The 17877-nt window shown below is 47.6% G+C and overlaps 3 protein-coding genes across 3 annotated transcripts in view; 2 read left to right on the forward strand and 1 right to left on the reverse strand.

The window, feature by feature from the left end:
• The window catches only part of LOC118505554 (ATP-binding cassette sub-family G member 5), a 35573-nt gene extending 34737 nt beyond the window's left edge, over positions 1–836 (reverse strand). The window contains exon 1 of the mRNA XM_036041507.1: positions 650–836. The gene's annotated coding sequence lies outside the window, so the exon portion shown is untranslated. The remainder of the gene's footprint in view (positions 1–649) is intronic.
• A 591-nt stretch (positions 837–1427) lies between these two features.
• LOC118505557 (ATP-binding cassette sub-family G member 5) lies at positions 1428–13089 on the forward strand. Its single transcript, XM_036041509.1, has 8 exons — positions 1428–1687; positions 1809–2108; positions 2175–2473; positions 2539–2682; positions 11741–11908; positions 11982–12193; positions 12265–12595; positions 12659–13089. The coding sequence occupies exons 1-8, from the start codon at positions 1634–1636 to the stop codon at positions 12957–12959; spliced, it is 1809 nt and encodes a 602-aa protein (XP_035897402.1). The 5' UTR covers positions 1428–1633; the 3' UTR covers positions 12960–13089.
• On the forward strand, positions 6057–11619 carry LOC118505556. The gene is made up of 2 exons (XM_036041508.1): positions 6057–7275; positions 9473–11619. The coding sequence occupies exons 1-2, from the start codon at positions 6994–6996 to the stop codon at positions 11558–11560; spliced, it is 2370 nt and encodes a 789-aa protein (XP_035897401.1). The 5' UTR covers positions 6057–6993; the 3' UTR covers positions 11561–11619.
• Positions 13090–17877: the final 4788 nt, after the last annotated feature.

Consider the following 17877-nt stretch of genomic DNA (forward strand, 5'->3'; position numbering starts at 1 on the left):
GTGCAATTGTGCAACGGCAACGCTTTTCCACCAGCTGTAGCAAATGAATCATAGAATATTCTAATGTCCGCACACTCACACTGTCGTAACAAAATAAAAACACCATCAACAGTAGTAAAGCAGTTCGACAACAAAAAAGCTTCCAAACGAACGAATGAATCGAAAACTGGCACTGAAACACCGTTTTCTGTGTTGGCGGAAACAACACGCGGCAGTACACACAAAAGTGAAACAATGGGCCGGGTGACCTCTGCAACCTTCAAAAATGTCGCGATCTCGTTTTAGTGTCCTAATCGCAATCGCAACAGTTTTGCATTTTAATCAACACAAACACGGGACGGGGTTTTTTTGTTCGATTTTAATTTAAACACCCACATCAACGCACACACATACACACAAAACCGCACACACACACACACACTTTGACGTAGCATCAGTTAGCGGTCGGTCGGAATGCTTGTTTCACACCTGAAGGAAGCTTCTTCACTTTGATTAACAACAACAAAAAAAGATCCATCCGAAGGGAAGTACTTTCAAGCGCTTTTTCCTCGCTGATAGAAGAGAAGAAGTGTTTCCGATTTCCGTTCACAACCACTCTCATCACCACCCTCCGCACTGGGCAATCGGAAATGCCTTTAGCAGAACTCACGTTGACGGATAATCCACGCGCTGTACGTTTGATGCTGCTGCTGCTGCTGCTGCTGCTACTGCGGCTTGCTGGCAGCGAAGCGAAACTACAACTAACCCTCCTCGGGACGCCATGTTGGTTCGGGTGGCTCCAAGCGCGATCGTGCCGGAGGTCTTTCACAAGCACGCACACATCGAAAGCTCGCGGTTGCGTCCAGCGGGTGCTTGGTGTGGGTTTCGGCTTTACGTTGCGCACATATGGGATGCCGTGGGCAGAAAGGTAAACATAGATCATGAGTTGGTCGGCTAGACAAACACTCCTAGAGAGTTAGAGGAGAAAAGGGGTGACTTAATATTACCTAGGAGTTGTAATATAAGGATAATAATTTAGTTTAATTGAAATTAAAATATAAATAAGGAAGACACTTTTTGAAGAATAACTTGTAGATTTGTGACTGATTTAAACAACAGCAAAATAAATTTTAATTAAATGAGTTCAATTTCAAAAAGTCATCAAGGCGAAGAAAACAAACAAATGGACTAAAAATTATCTGTATAAATACCTCAAAAATATTTTAACAAAAATAGCAACACTTTCCTCTTGAAAATGCACAAGAAAGATAGAAAAAAGCTTTAAATCTCTATTTTAGGCTCGAATCCAACAGACGAGCTCTAAAGACCACCAACACCAGTTTAACCTCGATCGCGCCCGCATCTTAACCTGTGTTGGAAAATCCGGTCCACCGTACTCCCCCCCACTAGAAACATCGAACACACACTCGGCACTGACACCGACGATCATCTCGGCCACAGTCTCAATTTCAACGTCTACGGTGGAGGTTGTTGTCGCGGTCCGTGCAGTGTGCAGTGTGTTCGGTTAGGCTGTGCGCCACTTCATCGAAAAGCACTCACGAGTGGTTCACGATCCATTTCTCACCATCGGGTTCGTCGCTTGTGGTGTTGGTCGCCTCGAAAGATCCGCTAGGCGAACGAAAAGTAAAGCAGCATGATCGGGAGTGACTACGTGCTTGAAGCACACAACATCTACCACACAACCGAGGTACGTATACAGCCCGTGAGTGCCCTCGACCTGTGAACGTGCTCCGGAGTGTTGCTCCCAGCTGCAGCCAAGGTTCCGCTCTTGCGCAGGCATTGATGTCGTTTGTTTTGGTTGGTTTTAGGTTGATACGGGCGGGTGCTTCAATGGTGGCGGACAGTCGGCACTGGTGCTGAAGGGAGTGCATCTGACGGTGCACAGTGGCGAGGTGATGGCCATCCTCGGTTCGAAGGGCAGTGGAAAGCGAGCGCTGCTGGACGTTATCGCACGCCGTTCGGATGGCTCGTCCCGTGGGCAGGTGCTGCTTAACGGTGCACCGCTAACGAAGTCACTGTTCCAGCAGCGCTGCGGGTACGTCACGCATGCCTGTGACTTTATCCCGGGACTGACCGTTTCCCAAACGCTTCACTACACGCCAACCATCGTAAGGAAATGAGTGCTCATTAAAAAAGAAGCCATATTAATAACTTATCACTCTTGCTCATCTCAGCTGGGAGGGTATCTGAAAAGCTCCAAAGTACGCCAGGTGCTTGCCGATCTTGCGCTTTCGCAGGTTTCCCACAAGAAGGTGGAAAATCTCAACATCAGCGAAAAGCGTCGGCTTGCGATCGGCATTCAGCTGGTCCGCGATCCCGTGATGCTGCTGCTGGACGAACCAACGCAAGGGCTCGATCCGCTGAGCGCTTATCTGCTGATTAGCATTCTGTCCAACTCGGCAAAGAAAACGGGATGCGGGATATTGCTCTCGCTCGAGAAACCACGCTCGGATGTGTTCCCTTTCTTGGATAGGTAAGGTGGAAATGATACCACGCTCTTGATGCATAAGACTAATGTGCTACTTGGGACATTTTTAGGGCATTATTCTTGTGTTTGGGAGGTGCTGTGTATTCCGGTGGTACTAGAGCTATGCTGGAATACTTCCATGGAATTGGCTTCCCGTGTCCACAGCTGGAAAATCCTCTCATGTACTATCTCTGTCTGTCGACTGTGGATCGAAGGTAAGTAGTTTAGTGAAACTAACCCCTCATTTCGCAATTTGTTATTATCAAATTATGTCCCAATCGGACGGTCCAATGGTCCCAACATGTTTACGATCTAACACTCTGAAAAATCCAACATAGTCTGGAGTATCCCTACTTAAAAAGTAAATGACTCATTGACTATTTGATTAATTTAACTTAAGTCTATATGACCGTTCTCTAATATTATATTTGATCCTTCTTAAATTTTATTCATATTATTAAATAATTTATTATTATATAAATTATTATTATTAAATTGTCAAAACAGTCATTTCTTCATTAATCTGTCAAAATCTGTCAATATGTTTATAAGAGTATAAAAAACGTATAATATTTTTTATAAATAACCCCTAACAGCCGTTCGTTCGTCTTTTTCGCATGATTTTTATTTTTTTAATATTTTTTGCTAAGGCAAATAGATTTAATCGGATTCTATTTTTATGAAAATGTTAATTTTAGACATGTCTATAAATATTTCATTTGCATGCTCTGCACTCTGGTGCAGAAAAAGCGCTTCCAATCTCTCTTTTCCTCGTTGTACTAAAAGTTGTACTAAAAACTTGCGCGTGATCTGTGCTTGGTACAATGTTTGATTTGATGTCTAAAGTAGCATTTTTATTCACATTTGGTGAATCAATAGACATAATAACCGATAAAATGTTCAAAATACTTAATATCAGCATGAATCAGTAATGCAATATGGGTTGAATGTCCAACTGGAGCCCTTCCTTCGAAGTCGAAGCTATGAAATTGCATTTTCCGCAGTAATTTGAGCTCAATCATTTCTCTATTTTGATAATACAATATTTTAACATATCGTAAACGATTACAAGAATAATTACAGTTGTAACAAAATATTATGCAAGCAGTATACAGCTTTAGTACACTGTTTTCAAGTTCTTTATTGTAGCACGTTGTTAATCTCGTCTAAATAAGGGCAAATTAAATCAGCAATCCATCGTTCGGAAAAGTTGATATACAAAGGGAAATTAAAGAGCATTTATTTTTACGAATAACTCTATTGTTACTGAACACCGTAAAGTATAACTAGCATTGGTAGTTTTCCGTTACGTTGAAACAATCACGAACCCTAACGGCTCTCTTGACGGCTTTATAATTCTTCATTCCCGTGCCGTGCCGTGAGTCACGACGACAACCCTTCACAGTACGATCGGCACGAATTGTGGCAGTGCAGCAGCGTGCCACGAAACCGTACGGAACTTTAACCAAAACAAATGTGCACAACTGCACTGCGCAACCAACCAAGGCGGGGATACCGTTTACAGGAGCAGCGTGAACGTGCAGAAAGTCACGTTGCATAAAAAAAAGCCCTGGTTGACCTCATCTTCTCCACTGTGGTTTGTAAGAAAACGCCATTTGTAGAGATTTCGTTTCGTATGTTTACTCAGACGGCAAAGTTTTCAAATCCGTCACGAACCTTTTTGTTACGGCTGCGTACTGTTGCGTCGATTGGTTTCGTGATTCACGGCCAAAAAAATGCACTCTTTCTCTCTCTCGCTCTCACCAGTAATCCTACCTGAGCTGGGTTGTGTTCCCGTCTGAAACCTTCTTCGCGGAACAGTAACGCTGCCATCCCGTCACTACTAGGGGTGATTTTCGTGAGGGTGAGCAAGCACTAGAAGATGGTATGGGCTGTGTTATGCCCACACTAACCGTTCTGCGTGACGTACGAAGGCTCCCGCAAACGGCGAAGAGAACCAAACGCACATGACGAGAGAGCGAGCTGCTGATTGTACGCTGCCTGCCTGTGCGTGCGTCTTTCAAGTGGAGAGTTGAACGTTCTAGGTGCTTTTGCGTGCGTTTGCACCAGCCCTACAACGCACACACACATACGCAGAGACACGTGAAGCCTGAACACTTGGCACGAGTGAGGGCGGGAACCGGAGTGCGGAGGGCGGCGGGGAGGTCGGTCACTCGTGCGGAAGGTGGCAAAAGGTGCGAAGATGCCACAAGGGAAAGATGGAAAAACGGCAGCAAAAGTACACCCCGTAGGAAGAAAAGGGCGGAAAACGAACAGGACGGTGTGGGAAGAAGTGAACACGGTAAGAAGAAGACACACAGTCACGCAAAATGGCAAAATGCGCCATCGTTAGGTTGATCACGAACATGGTGGTGGTTGAGCAGGAGCTTCTGCCTTGCTTTTTTTGTTGTTGTCGTTGGAGAAAAGAACAGCCATCGTTTTGACCTGGCCGACAGGAATGGCTGGGAATGGTGCGGTGGAGTGTGTGAAGATCAACCACACACACAAGCACACATACACTGTGAGTTGTAGTTTTTTGCCTTTGTTTGTTAGAAGAAACAAACAGGAGAACGCTTTTCTTATTCTGTTTTCATCGACTTTGCTCAAGTATTTCATTGTTTTAGTATTTTTTCAATTATTTTTTTTTGTTGCATCAAGTATTTTTATACTTTTATGTTTTTAATGCTATTTTATAAATTTTCAAGTTGCTGAAAGCGCATTACTTGTTATATTTTGTTAACTTTCAAGAAGCGAAAGCTTTGTGAATGTGTATTTTGTGCTCCAACACAACACCCTCGCAGTTAAAGAAAACCAAAAAAAAACACGAAAGAAGTGAAAAAATCGTGTATATTTCGTTTTCCACTTCGGAACAATTTTTCTTCATTCAGAATGCTGGGACGGCGACATGGCCCTTCATGGCAAGGTGACTAAAATAAAACCCTCACATTTACGACCCGGGTTGTGATGCTGCCGATCACAAACATCCACCAGGAGGCGGTCGGTTGCAGGTAGCACCGGTGCGGGAAATCCCACCGTGAGGCTAATGTGAAAGGAACGAAGGAAGGAAGAACGCCACACAGCACAGTGACATCCGTACCCGGGGGAATGGCGGGTCGGGACCGCTGGTACAGGAAAAGGGCCGCCGGCAGCACGGATGGACGGACGAACGTGGTGCAGAAACGGACGACGGTGTGTAATGGGAAAACGTGACCAACGACGCGCGGCACACGGAAAAGAGAATCGGAACACGCAACACACGACGGTTGGCCAGCGAGAGGCTTCCTTGTGGGCAAGGGTGGCCAGTAGGGCTGTGGAGAAACGTGAGTGAATATAGAATGTTGAACCATTGGATGATTTCGCAGAACGAACCACGGGCACCACGGGCTAAGTGTGTGTGTGCGGCGCCGCATGAGTAAAGTACACCTTTCCAGCAGCAACAAAAATGGTTGCGTAGTATTGAGAATCTCGCCCCGAGCCCCGGGAGAGCGTGAGCGAGTGAGCGTGTGAGCGAGAAAGAGCGAGAGTCAGAACGCACCGCAACAAAACTCGAGGCTCGGACTCGATGCGCTGACTTCGCATTCTTTTAATCGTTCGCTGGAATCCTGCGCGAGAGGCACGCAACGTCGGGGTCCGACTGCTATCGTCTCCACCATCACAGTTGGCGGTGAATACGCGTACGAGAGAGAGAGAGAGAGAGAGAGAGAGCAATCAAGCGAAAGTGTGTGCGAGAGCGAGTACGGAAATCGAATGTGTGATGCTTTTTTTTCCCCTGTATTGTGAACCGGTAACCGGACACTATTTCGATTGCAAGTTTTCAAAATACGCAACTGCAGAAGGTACTTAGTGGACGGTACAAAGCGAACCACCGTGTGACACGAGCTTTGTGTGTCTGACTGTGTGTGTGTGTGTGGGTACAGAAAGTTCTACACAACTATCCCATCGAACGCACGAACGCACGCATCGTTCGCTCGCTGCGTGACTGTCGCGCGTATCAGGAAACGTCAAACAAACGAACAAAAGCAGAGAAAAAGGGAATAAAACAACCACCGGCTCGTTGGCTGCTGCATCTATTTCGATCACCGTGAAAGGGGTGCAAACGTACGCGTGAGTGTGTGTGTGTGTATGTGTGTGTGTATGTGTGCGTGCGCGTTTCGTGAAAACGGGCACCATTCTCGTGGTGTGCGAGAGCAGCATTGTGCTGCGGCTGTGTGCTTTTGTACCGTCAGTGGCACACGCAGGCAAAAAAGCACGAAATAATGGCGTCATCTCACGCACACACACCGCACGACACGGTAAGAAGCAACGCAACCCAACTACGAACCCGCCGTGCCGTTGGGTGGTAATGTCGTGAGCTGCACGTCAAACGGTATTGGTTCACCTGGACCCCGGGCTGTTTTAATACTGTAAAGAACGCTTACAAAACACTCAGTGACTGAAAAACGCTGTAATGTCACAGTGAGTGACAAAAGTTCACCGTGAAGAAATCCGGAAGGAAAAACGAAAAAGTTTACAAATAAACCTTCAACATGAACGACGCCGTGGTCGGTACGCTCGGTACCGGCAGCATCCTGACCGGAGGAGACTCCCCGGAAGATTCGCCCTTGAGCCCAACGACGGGCGGCAGCGGAAGCGAGAGCAGCAACTCACCGAGCGCACCCTCGTCCATTTCCTCCTCGACCAGCGGTTCGTCGGCGTCCACCTGCGAGGCATCGTCACCACCGGCCGTCACCGCACAACCGGCACAGGTGCTGTACATGCCCGTCGGACTGGCCAACATCAAGGAGGAGCTGCCGGAACCGGAAATACAGGTAAGCACGCGTGACGTACGATTCCGTGACAGACAAAATGGCGACCAGTTTCACCAATTCACCGTAGCGAATCCGAATCGAAGGCATAGCATTGCAGCAGCAGCACCACCTCCGAAGCCTAAACTATCCGTTTGGGAGAGCTACTTGCCTATTTTTTTGTATATATGACGGACGGTGTGTTGGTTCACCGTATCTGACTCGGCAGATTTTGTTGTTATTATTGTACTGCCTTAGGTTGGTACGGGGGTTGTGTGACTCCTCCACTGGGGGGAGTGATCCAGGGGAGCTAACGTTAGTATTGCGCTGCTTTGTCACAGCATTTGTCACGTCGTGGGTTTGGTGTGTGTTTTGTTGTTGTTGCTTTTCGCTTCTCTACTCACGCGCAATACAGGCACACAACCGTCCGGCCAAGTGGGTCTGCTTCCGTACGCGCTCCAGTGAACGTACCGGGTGCACATTGGGCAAATAAACATGGCAGAACTAGTAATGCGATTTAAAGAAAACCCTAATAAAATTATCAGAAAAAAAGCTATTACCTTTGAAAAAGATGCACTTTTATAATGCATCAAAATGCAGGAAACCATCAATATGCTGGCACCAAAACCTAGAGTAGTTTTTGTTACTACCAAACAAACATTTGCTGGAAGAGCGATTGCATATTCAGAATGAGATAGAGCATCCCATTGTGCTCACCCGTTTGTCTCGTTTTATGTGGCTTCGGAGATAAATTTTGCGTGCAAAAACTCCTTACAGTGCGAGCCAGATTTTCTGTTCGTTGTTTAATGCGAATGTTCTTAAAATATTCACATTTTTATTCCCTTAAAAATGTAGCTTCGTTGTAGTGAAATGTGCTTACATAAAAGAAAACTATTCCTTTATGCGTCTCATTCCACGTGTTGTTAAACATTTGTAGCGCACTGTAAGCGTGATTCAATCAATCTCTCTCTCTATCTCGCTACGTACGAGAGAGCAGAACGCTTGCGCTCTCACCGAATGTTTTGTGTGTTTTGTGAAGGGGTGGAAGAGTGAACCACCCCAAACTCCCATCTCTACCACCCACCCTTTCCTCACCCCCCACTTCCAATTAACGCAAAACGCCGGGTTTGTTGTCGTGCGCGGTTTGTTTTGCTGATTTGCTTCCTTTTCCTTTGCGTTTCTTCATGCTCTCTCGCTCTCACTCGCTCTCTCTCAAAACGTTTGATGGAGTTATTTTGTTCCATCTCGTTCTATGCCTGCTTGAGTCAACTTGGCTTGGTCACAGAATCGTCTGACGTGATGTGTCGTGAAAGTATGCTACACATTTTTCTTCCTTTTTGTTCTACTACTTCACTCGTTCGGTTAATGGGGAGCGCAACCACCCCACCTAACCCTCCTATGTTCCCGACATCATCCCGGACAATGCACCAAAATTACACAACCCACAAAGGAGCAGCAACTTCTGCATTGTTTCTTCGTGTGTGTTGCTAGCTGGATTTGCTGGACCATCGTTAAGGTGGTTTTTCCGTGAGGAGTTTGATTTTTCTTCTCTCACTTACAGAATGTATTTTCTTGTTCCTTTCGTTTACTTATTCTGCCCCATCACGACACGGCGGCTGTACACTGCGAAGCTTTTCGTTCTGTTCGTGCTAGTGCCTACACGTCACCCGTCGTCGTCTTCTTGTGCTGTTGACTTCTTCTGTATCGTTTTGGGATCTTTATTCCGTGCTTCTCTTGTGGTTGGTTTTTCGTATCGTCTCCTCCCTCTTCCCCCTTCAATCCACCCCAACAGTTGCCGGAGGGATGAAGAATGTTCCAATGGCAACTTGGATACACACAAAGCAAGAACCAAACATGCTCACACGATGCCCGCACAGTGCTACACGCTGTTCTGTTTTCCTTTTCGTTTGCTCACTGCACGCTCCGATCGTTCGCTCCCATTCTCTGGTTTGTTTTTCACCGTGCATTTTCTCTTTACTTCAAAATGGCTCCCACTCGGTGGTTTTTGTTACAGACTACGAGAACTGAGGTTCGGAAGACCACTTGTTGATTTTTTTCCCTGTTTGATGGTTAAACAGTGTGTTGAAACGAAACGAAAATAGAAAATCAATCTGCGCTAAGGATTCCACCGGTTGCCATTTTGTTCTGGTCACTTCAATCATGTGTCAAATTTTTTTTAAGAAATTTGAGTTTAACTTAAATTTCCTGCTTTTTGTTTTAGGCTGATTCAGAACTATCCTTGGAGGAAGGTCACGCCTTGGTCCAGGTCCTTGAAGACACACCGAACGATGAGGCGCCTCCGCCGGAACCGGAGGTGGAGATACGAGCCGGCAAGCCGGACAAATCCTTCCGCAAGCTCACGTCCGATGGCTATTCGGCAAAGTCGGCCGTTGTTCGGCTGCAGATGGGCAAGGTAACCTACCAACTGACGGACCAGATGATCAAAGCCGGTGCCCTGGCTGCCATGCACAATCCGCTGCTGCTCACGAAGGATCAACTCGAGCGGATGATTGCCGAGAAGGATCCCGAACTGGAGTACCGGAAGCACCACAACAACAATAGCACCTGGCAACGCTATATGCCGATGTACTATAAAGGCATAAAGCAAAACTACGTGCGGTGTCTCGAATGTGGTTGGCTAGTGCTCCATAAGGCAAGCACCGGAACTGGGAGTTTGCTGCGCCATCGTTGCAAGATCAAGGTGGCAGGCGTGGAGGTAAAGCTCGAACCGAAGGTATCCAGCAGCTGGAACAACACTCAGGCCAAACCGGCATCCATGGCAAAATCGGCAGCGGCAGCGGCGGCGATGGCGGCCATTACAAACAAAGTCCAACCGTCAGCAACTCCGCCGTCGACGACGTCCATAACGACCCCACCGCAAATGGTCAAGTGCGGCAGTGGTGGAACGCCACTGCCACAGAACGTAAAGGACGAGCTGGTGCGGCAGCAGGCATGCGTACTGTACAAAGACATCGTTAGCGCGGATCTGTTCGATCATCCAAGCTTCCGAACGCTCGCCCAGATGCTGGTCAATATCGGTGCGTTTTACGGCCAGCAGGCGGACGGGTTGCTCGCGTCCCGTGACGCACTGCTCGAAACCGTACTGCCGGCCATGTACCACGAAGCGAAGGGACAACTCAACAAGGTGCTGTCCGACTGCGATCTCACGTTCAGCTTCAGTCTGTTCCGGCACGAGCACGAACGGCGTAGCTATGTAGCCATCAACGCGTACACGGTCGCTTCCGACTACTACTTCCGACCGCTGCACGTGAAAACGCTCGACGTAACCGGCCAGGAGACCGCATACGTCGAACACCTGCAGCGCATTATCGAGGACAGTCTGGCACGGTCCTTTTCCGAACCGATTAAGCTGGTGTACGGTGGACCGCCGGAAGCGGACGATTGTACCGAAACGGAGAAAAACCTCCGGAACCAGCGCGAACAGTACGAGCTGGTACCGTGTGCGGTTACGATGCTGTGGAGCATTATGAAGCGTGTGCTGGACATGTTCCAGTGTGACAGTGGCCGGTACCTTGAGCGGTTTATACTAAACCCGACTGTCGAAGACGAGGATGAAACTGTGCCACCGGAACTCGCCGTTCTACAGCGCTTTCTCGAACCGTTCCGGGAACCCATTCGTGGACTGTCCTCGGACACGGGTGTCACCATTAGTGAGGTGGTCCTGTGGCGCAAAAAGCTCGAGCTTAGCTTCCGCCCCGAGCCGGAAGATGAGGAAGAGGTACGGTTGCTGAAGGAAACGCTACTCGGACAGCTGAGGACACACTTCCCGCTGCACGATTACCATCGGATAGCGGTGTTTCTGGACCCAAAGTTTAAGGGTCTGCGGTTTTTGGCTGACGACGAGCGGGATGAAACGCTTGCCAAGGTGAAGCAGCACCTGCACGCTGATCTCGAGGGCATTGAGCGCGTTAAGCGGGGCCAGTACGGCACGCACGGGGTCCGCAAGCGGCGCAGCTCGCTTCCACCGTCCGAGCTGCGGTTTTACGAGTTTATGGACGCGTCGCTGAAGCTCGAGTGCGACGACGTGGTGGACGACGAGATGCAGCAGTACGTGGACGTGAAGCTGGAGAGTGCGGTCGACATCATGTCGTACTGGCGGAACGAGACGGCGTTCCCGCTGCTGAAGCGCCTTTGCCGGCGCATACTAAACATTCCTGCGGCCTGTGATGAGATGAGGCAGCTGTTCGGTCAGACCGGGCAGCGTGACCTGCAGAAGCGGCGGCTTGCGTTAAGCGATCGCGAGCTGGATATGGTGATGTATCTGCACCAGAACGTGAGCAGTCCGTGAAGGATGCTGGGGGTGGGAATCGAGATGAGAGAATAAAGTTTATATTTATTAATTTTTAATCCGGCTTTTCTTTGCAATGGTCCCAGGTTCGTTGATATCCGAAGCAGTGAGCCCGCCTAGTTCTTGAGCTTGAGCATTATGGTAACATTGTGTTTGGATCTGTTTCATAATTTTCTCTAGATCTCGCGATCGGTTCCTAGAGTCAAGTCAGCAGATTGAGGCACTGGTGGAACGATTCGCCCGTGAAACTCCTATCCCGGAAGCGCCAATCAACCCGATCGGTAGTGGCAAGATACCGCTGGCCTATGGAAAACCTGGCGAGCTGAAAGTATGGGGAATACTGTACCTGTGAGTAGCTCATTTTCGGTCGGGAAAGTCCCATGGTTCGATTTTAACAATAAAATGCTCTCAATATTTTCAGCCGTTTACTGGCAGCCACATTCTCCTGCGGTTATGCCGGTATGAAGGCCCTGTTTCTGCGTCTGCTAGCACTTCCAGCAACGATGGGATTACTGTGGCTATTCTACGGCCAAACTGGCGATGATGCACACGGCTTCTTCAGCAAGGGTGGCCTAATCTTGAGTGTGCTTGCATTGAGCTATGGCGTCGGTATCTGGACAACGATTGCACTGTGTAAGTGAGACCCTTTAGAGCCCCATTTTTGCGTGGTCAAATCAAAGCTAACAATTGTTACCCATCTTCAGTTCCACCGTGGAGAAAGCGCTTCTGTCAGGAATATGCGGAAGGACTGTACACGGGCGCAACGATGCTGATTGCTTACAACACCGTTTCGATACCGTTCTCCTTCATCTCATCGGCTGTGGCTGGCTGCGTCCTTTACCCACTCGTACTTGACCCATCCAACCCTGACGGCATGACGTTCACCTATCTGCTGGTGGCAATCTGGACCAGCTTCATGCTAGCCGAGCAGCTGTGCGTCATGTTCTTGCTTGTCATGAAGTCACAGCTCAATGCCGCCATTGCTGCTTCTTACATACTGATCATCTGCCTAACACTGGCCAGTGGCACTATCAGGTAAATACTAGCTTAAATCCAAAAAGCCTTGTGCTAGTTTTTACCTTGTGCCACCTCTTCTAGATCGACCAAAGGACTCCCGGGTTGGCTGCAGGAGAACGCCAAGGGTGTACACACAAAGTACGCCAGCTCGCTTCTTCATACGGCCACCTTTTTGGGACGCAAAATGAACTGTACACCGGCCAACGGGATCGTATGTCCTGCGCCGGCCGATTTTCTTATGGAACGGCTGGGGCGTGCCAATCCACAGGAAACGACCGATATCGCGGCCAGCATTGCCTTTGCGCTGGGCTTGTGTGCATTCAACATGATCCTGTATCTGCTTCCCATGCCACGGTTCGTGCGTCGGAAGTTCCGAGAGTAGGAGAATGGGTCGTTTTATTATTTAAGGCATCTCTGAAGTGGTATTTTATTTAGCGTAAGATAAGCTATAACAGTTTTATGTCCGAAACGTTCGTTTTAATAAATTACATTCCAGTATGAAAAAATAGATAGTAGAAGGTGTTTAAATATTTATCCCAAAAGAGTACGAACAGAGTCACTATCTCTGAGTAGTATGAAACTACATATGATTGGCATAAGTTGTTATACATGAAGCGAAGCACAAAGCAGGAATATGAGCTATGCAGACGCATGTTTTAAAAGTTGTATGCGATGTTGTCTACAACGACTCCCTCCACGCGGACTGCATGTCTTCTTGTACACAATAGAGCAATCAAGCCAAGTCACAAAGGTCGCTTCTCATACAACATAAAAGAGGCGTTCCAAACGTGTTTAATATTCGAATTAAAATAATTATAGTTGTATCCATAGATTCTCACGTTTGTCATATTTCTAAAATATTTATATTTATTGAAAATACTTCGTTAAGTCGACAAAATCCTCGTTGAATGCAATTTTTGGTACATTCACTCTCAATCCAGAGGTGTCAAACTCTGTCTCCTTTTAGTACAAAATAAGCACTCAGAGCAATTTTGCAGTCACGCGCTCTTCAGACCAATAAATCTAGATTATTATCTACAATCGTGTTGCGACTGCCCAATTTCTCGACTATTTCTCTGTTGTTATAAACTGTCTTTAGACGCATCTTGTCATCCAATATAAGATTCCACCATTGCATACCTCGTGGCGTAAGCACTCTCTTTCATCTACGAGCTCGCCTCGTAACGGATCTTAACCTCCGCGCAAGAAAGCAAGTCTTTACAGCTTCCGTTGCATCCGCTTGGACCATGACTGAAACCTGCGCAAGGGTCAAGTCATTAACTAATGTCCCATTCATGAAAGCAATTCGTCAGTCTGTTGTGCGGTTTGGAAGATCAAATACCTTAACCACCGGATTCCACAAGAAGCGCTGTTTGTTTGCTTCTGTTGTGCATGTCAGGAGGCCATCTCCGCCCGACTATCAGTGACCCTTTGGCTTAATGGCGATGGTGGACCGACCGACTCGCCGACAGGAAGCCATTTAATTACCATCAACTATATTCGACCGAACACAATGCGCCACACAGAAGCTTCTTTTCATTCGTAAATAAAAAAAAAACCGAGCGGTGGCCGGGCGCACCGTGATTTGAATTGGTTTCGATTGTTGTGTTTCCGTTGCGCGGCCGGTGCAAGGATTGTCTTGATCTTGATCGCGGCGACCTTGTCGCAGATGCCTGGCCCGATGTGCGATATCGCGTGTGGTGAACGATTTAACGATCGTTAAGCCATTAACACGGCTGGCACGGCTGTGACAAGTGCCGTGGCCGTGTTCGAAATTGCCGCACTTGTTTCGATCACATTCAGCTCGGACCGTTCCGTTCGATGCCGGATGCCGGTGATGATTCTGGCTTCGATGGCTTACCCTACGGTTCGACGGGGACAAGGTCACGCACGGTTTTTCTATGTGAATGTGTGAGCATTGGCGAATGGCGGGAAAGTATGAGGGGTGTCGTAAAATTAAAGCAACCCCTTCCTCTCAGCTTGAAGATCACCGAGATGGGAACAATCGAAATTTTTTCAAGTTACACATTTTACAAGTATTTCATTAGCCCCGAACAGCAGCAGATTCCTTCGTAGTAGTAGTGGAAGTAATAATAATAGCTGCACTAGATCTTGCGTGCCCGAAGGTCCGGTGACCGTTCGTGAACGTTCTCTTGGCGCTTCTTTTCACGGCTCGCTCGGTGCGATCGGAGAATGGGATGCGCCAACCGTTCGAGCAGGCGTCCCGGACCTGGGGTTATTCTTGGTGTGTGCGACTCACCACCGCAACATGATGTTTACGACGTGAAGGCATTAATCCGCGGTAATTACCAACGGTTAGCGAAGGGCACCACTGGATGATGAATAGAATTATGGTGGTTGTCGTCGGCCCGAAAGGCGAAAGGTTGGCAGATCGGTACTGAGCGGCAAAATGGGGTTTCGATTGGCAAAGGAAAAGGGGATCCAGAAGCGGATCTTTAATCTTGTTCGTGTCAAAGAAAGAAACAATAAGAATAAAATAATTCATGAGTTTCCCAATCCCAATTTGAATAAAAGTCAACGCTTATCCTTTCTTTCGCAGCTATCAGCCATCACACATTTTGACACATTTCACACAAGATCTCATTACCTGTCAAATGCTGGTGCAGATCTTGTTTGAGGGTGGAAAACAATACACCACAAAACCAAACAAACTCATAATGCGCGCCCAGCTCTAGCCTAGCGTGAAGCTGACGAACTGCACCACCAAACCACCAAACCACCAAACCTTCCAATTAAGATCTTCTCGATTTCGAACGAGTGGCTCTCGGTGAGGTTGGCGTTCGTTCTTCGCCTCTTTTTTCAGTGCGCTTCACTTAGCCGGCATGTCAGCCGATCAAACCGTGCCGCGGATTCGCCCATTTCTTCATGCACGTCCATTGTTCCCGGGACACGATTTTTGGATGACGTGATTAGCACCCGGTTAGGTGAATTATGCGCTTGAGAAATGGCAATAGCTCTGCAAGAAGGCAGACGGGGGATTGTCGCCGTGCGTTTAACCACACGGTTTCATCACGCGCAAGCAAGAGCCACGGTACTGACCACGGTAAATAAAGCCGGCCTAATCATCGGTGTAGCCACTGCTACTAGGCCACTAGGCTTTAGCTGGAGTCTGAGCTGGGTCAGAACTTCAATATATCTGCAAACCGCCTTTTAATCATCGAGCAGCGAGAAGGAGGTTTTTGGGATGTAATAAAGCGTTAAACCCAACACTAAAGGGGGTGGGGGGGTTGGATTGTGGCTGGCGCGTTGAGAATGTGGGTGGAATTTGCATTGTTAATTCCGAAATCACCGCCCACTCGTTTTCGACAAGCAAAAAAACAACCCCCGGAACGCATCTCGTTTGGGGTCATTTCGGAGGAGGAATCGGCAACGGGTGGCGGGATGTGATCCACGCCAGCAAGCTTCTAACGAAGGATGGATGGTAGTTTTGGTTTTTCCGGCAGCCAATTTCCAACAGCTGATGATAGCAATCTCCGCTGCGAGCATCTTCATCGAATAAACCACGCCACGGAAGCCGTATCTAATTGTCATCAGCAGAACGCATCCGACAGCGATCGCGATCCTCCGCCGACAAATGCACCCGGACCGCTACCGGGACGGATGAGTAGTAGGCAATTAAAAGTCATCATCACGGTAAGGGGGTTGTTTACCGTTCAAGGTCGCGAAAGAATTTAGGCCTCATGTCGATGGTTGGCGGTGTCGATGGTTGGCTCCGATGCGTGTGATTCGTACTCACAGATGCCGTTCGGCGAAGGTCAAATTGGTTACCTATCTAATTGGGTAGAGGGTGCACAAGAGCAGCCCTGAGAACAATCCTTCAGTGCAGCCGCAGTGTGGTATTAAATTAAAGAAAGAGAAGCTAGAAGCTCATGGCACCATTCGGAAGATGACAGCCGGCACATAATTGTAAACTAGATCTTTCAATGGCTGGTTGGGTTGTTTTTTTCTGGCTCATTCTATCCCGCGATCAAGGTTCCCGGGAGTACGATTAGGGTTTGACACATCGCTACCTACCCCAGCCAAGGGTCCACCTTCTGTAGCTTACCGAAAGCTTACCGATTCCGAGTACGGATTTGTTGTGCCATTTTGCGAAAAAAAAACCCTTGTTGCGCAACGTCCGTAAACGCGAGCACACGAGCTAGTGTAATTTGCGAATAGTAGTTTCGTGTTCGGTTTTGGGGTTCGGTATGGTAATTTGCCCACCCCCCCACCCCTTTTTTTCGGGGGCTCGTGAGGCGTTACTTTGGATCCCACGGGCTAATTTTCTGCACGAGGGTGGTTTCGAATAAAACGCCCCGCAAACGCACAAGCAAATAGTGTTGATTTTGGGAGGGAAGGATTGGGGAGCGGGAGGGGGGTTAAGAGAAGAAGGGTGAACACATAAGTCTATGAGGGGGTGGGGGGGGGGGCGACTCATATGGTTGCGGGCGTTCCATTACTCGAATGTGGTGGCTGTTTCAGGAGCAAAGTTATTGTGTTTCTGGTGCTCATTTTATTGGGCATGGGCTCAAATGGAAGTAATCATTTATTGGCGTGTTAGTAAAATAAAAGTGTGCTTTCCTCGTCACTGATGGGTTCAACTCTCATCTAGACCGCCTGTCCGTACGCAGGGCTGACTACTTTCCTACGAGTAAAATCAAGCAACACAAAGCCAGAAATGGCAGGCCAAAACCTTTCGAGGTTGTAGTACCACGGTAGAAGTAAAAGAAGATTTCCTAATATTTTAGGATGCAATTTAGATTAAAAATTAGTGAAATTATAAATTAAAAAGTAATTGTATAAATCTGTATCCATTTGCTTCAAAATATTCCAAAAATAAAGCATAAATCAGGAGCAACCGTACAAAAGACTTCAACGCCGACAAATCAAGCGATGAACCCTTGCTTTCCTGGCTGGAAGAGGAATAACAGACACAAAAAATATACAACCGCGTTCTAATATAAAATAATATTTAAAATCATTGAGTTCAAAGTAAACTCTTGTTAGCCTTTTCATTTTAATTTAAAACAAAAACTAAGAAACAAAAGACAAAAAAACAGTTTTGATGATGAAACCATTATTTTATTTGAAAAAAAAGGTCATATAAAGGAAACAACTAAGATGAAAAAAATGTGAAAGAGAGACGCACGCAACGCTTACTTACTTACTTATCAGGCGCTACAACCGCTTTGCGGTCTTGGCCTGCTGCAGCAATCCTCGATACCGCTCACGGTTTAACGCCGTTGTCTGCCAATCCATTATCCCGGCCGTTCTGGCCTCCTCCGTCCGTGTGGACGGCT

Source organism: Anopheles stephensi, chromosome 2 (genome assembly GCF_013141755.1).
Source record: "Anopheles stephensi strain Indian chromosome 2, UCI_ANSTEP_V1.0, whole genome shotgun sequence".
Taxonomy (NCBI): domain Eukaryota; kingdom Metazoa; phylum Arthropoda; class Insecta; order Diptera; family Culicidae; genus Anopheles; species Anopheles stephensi.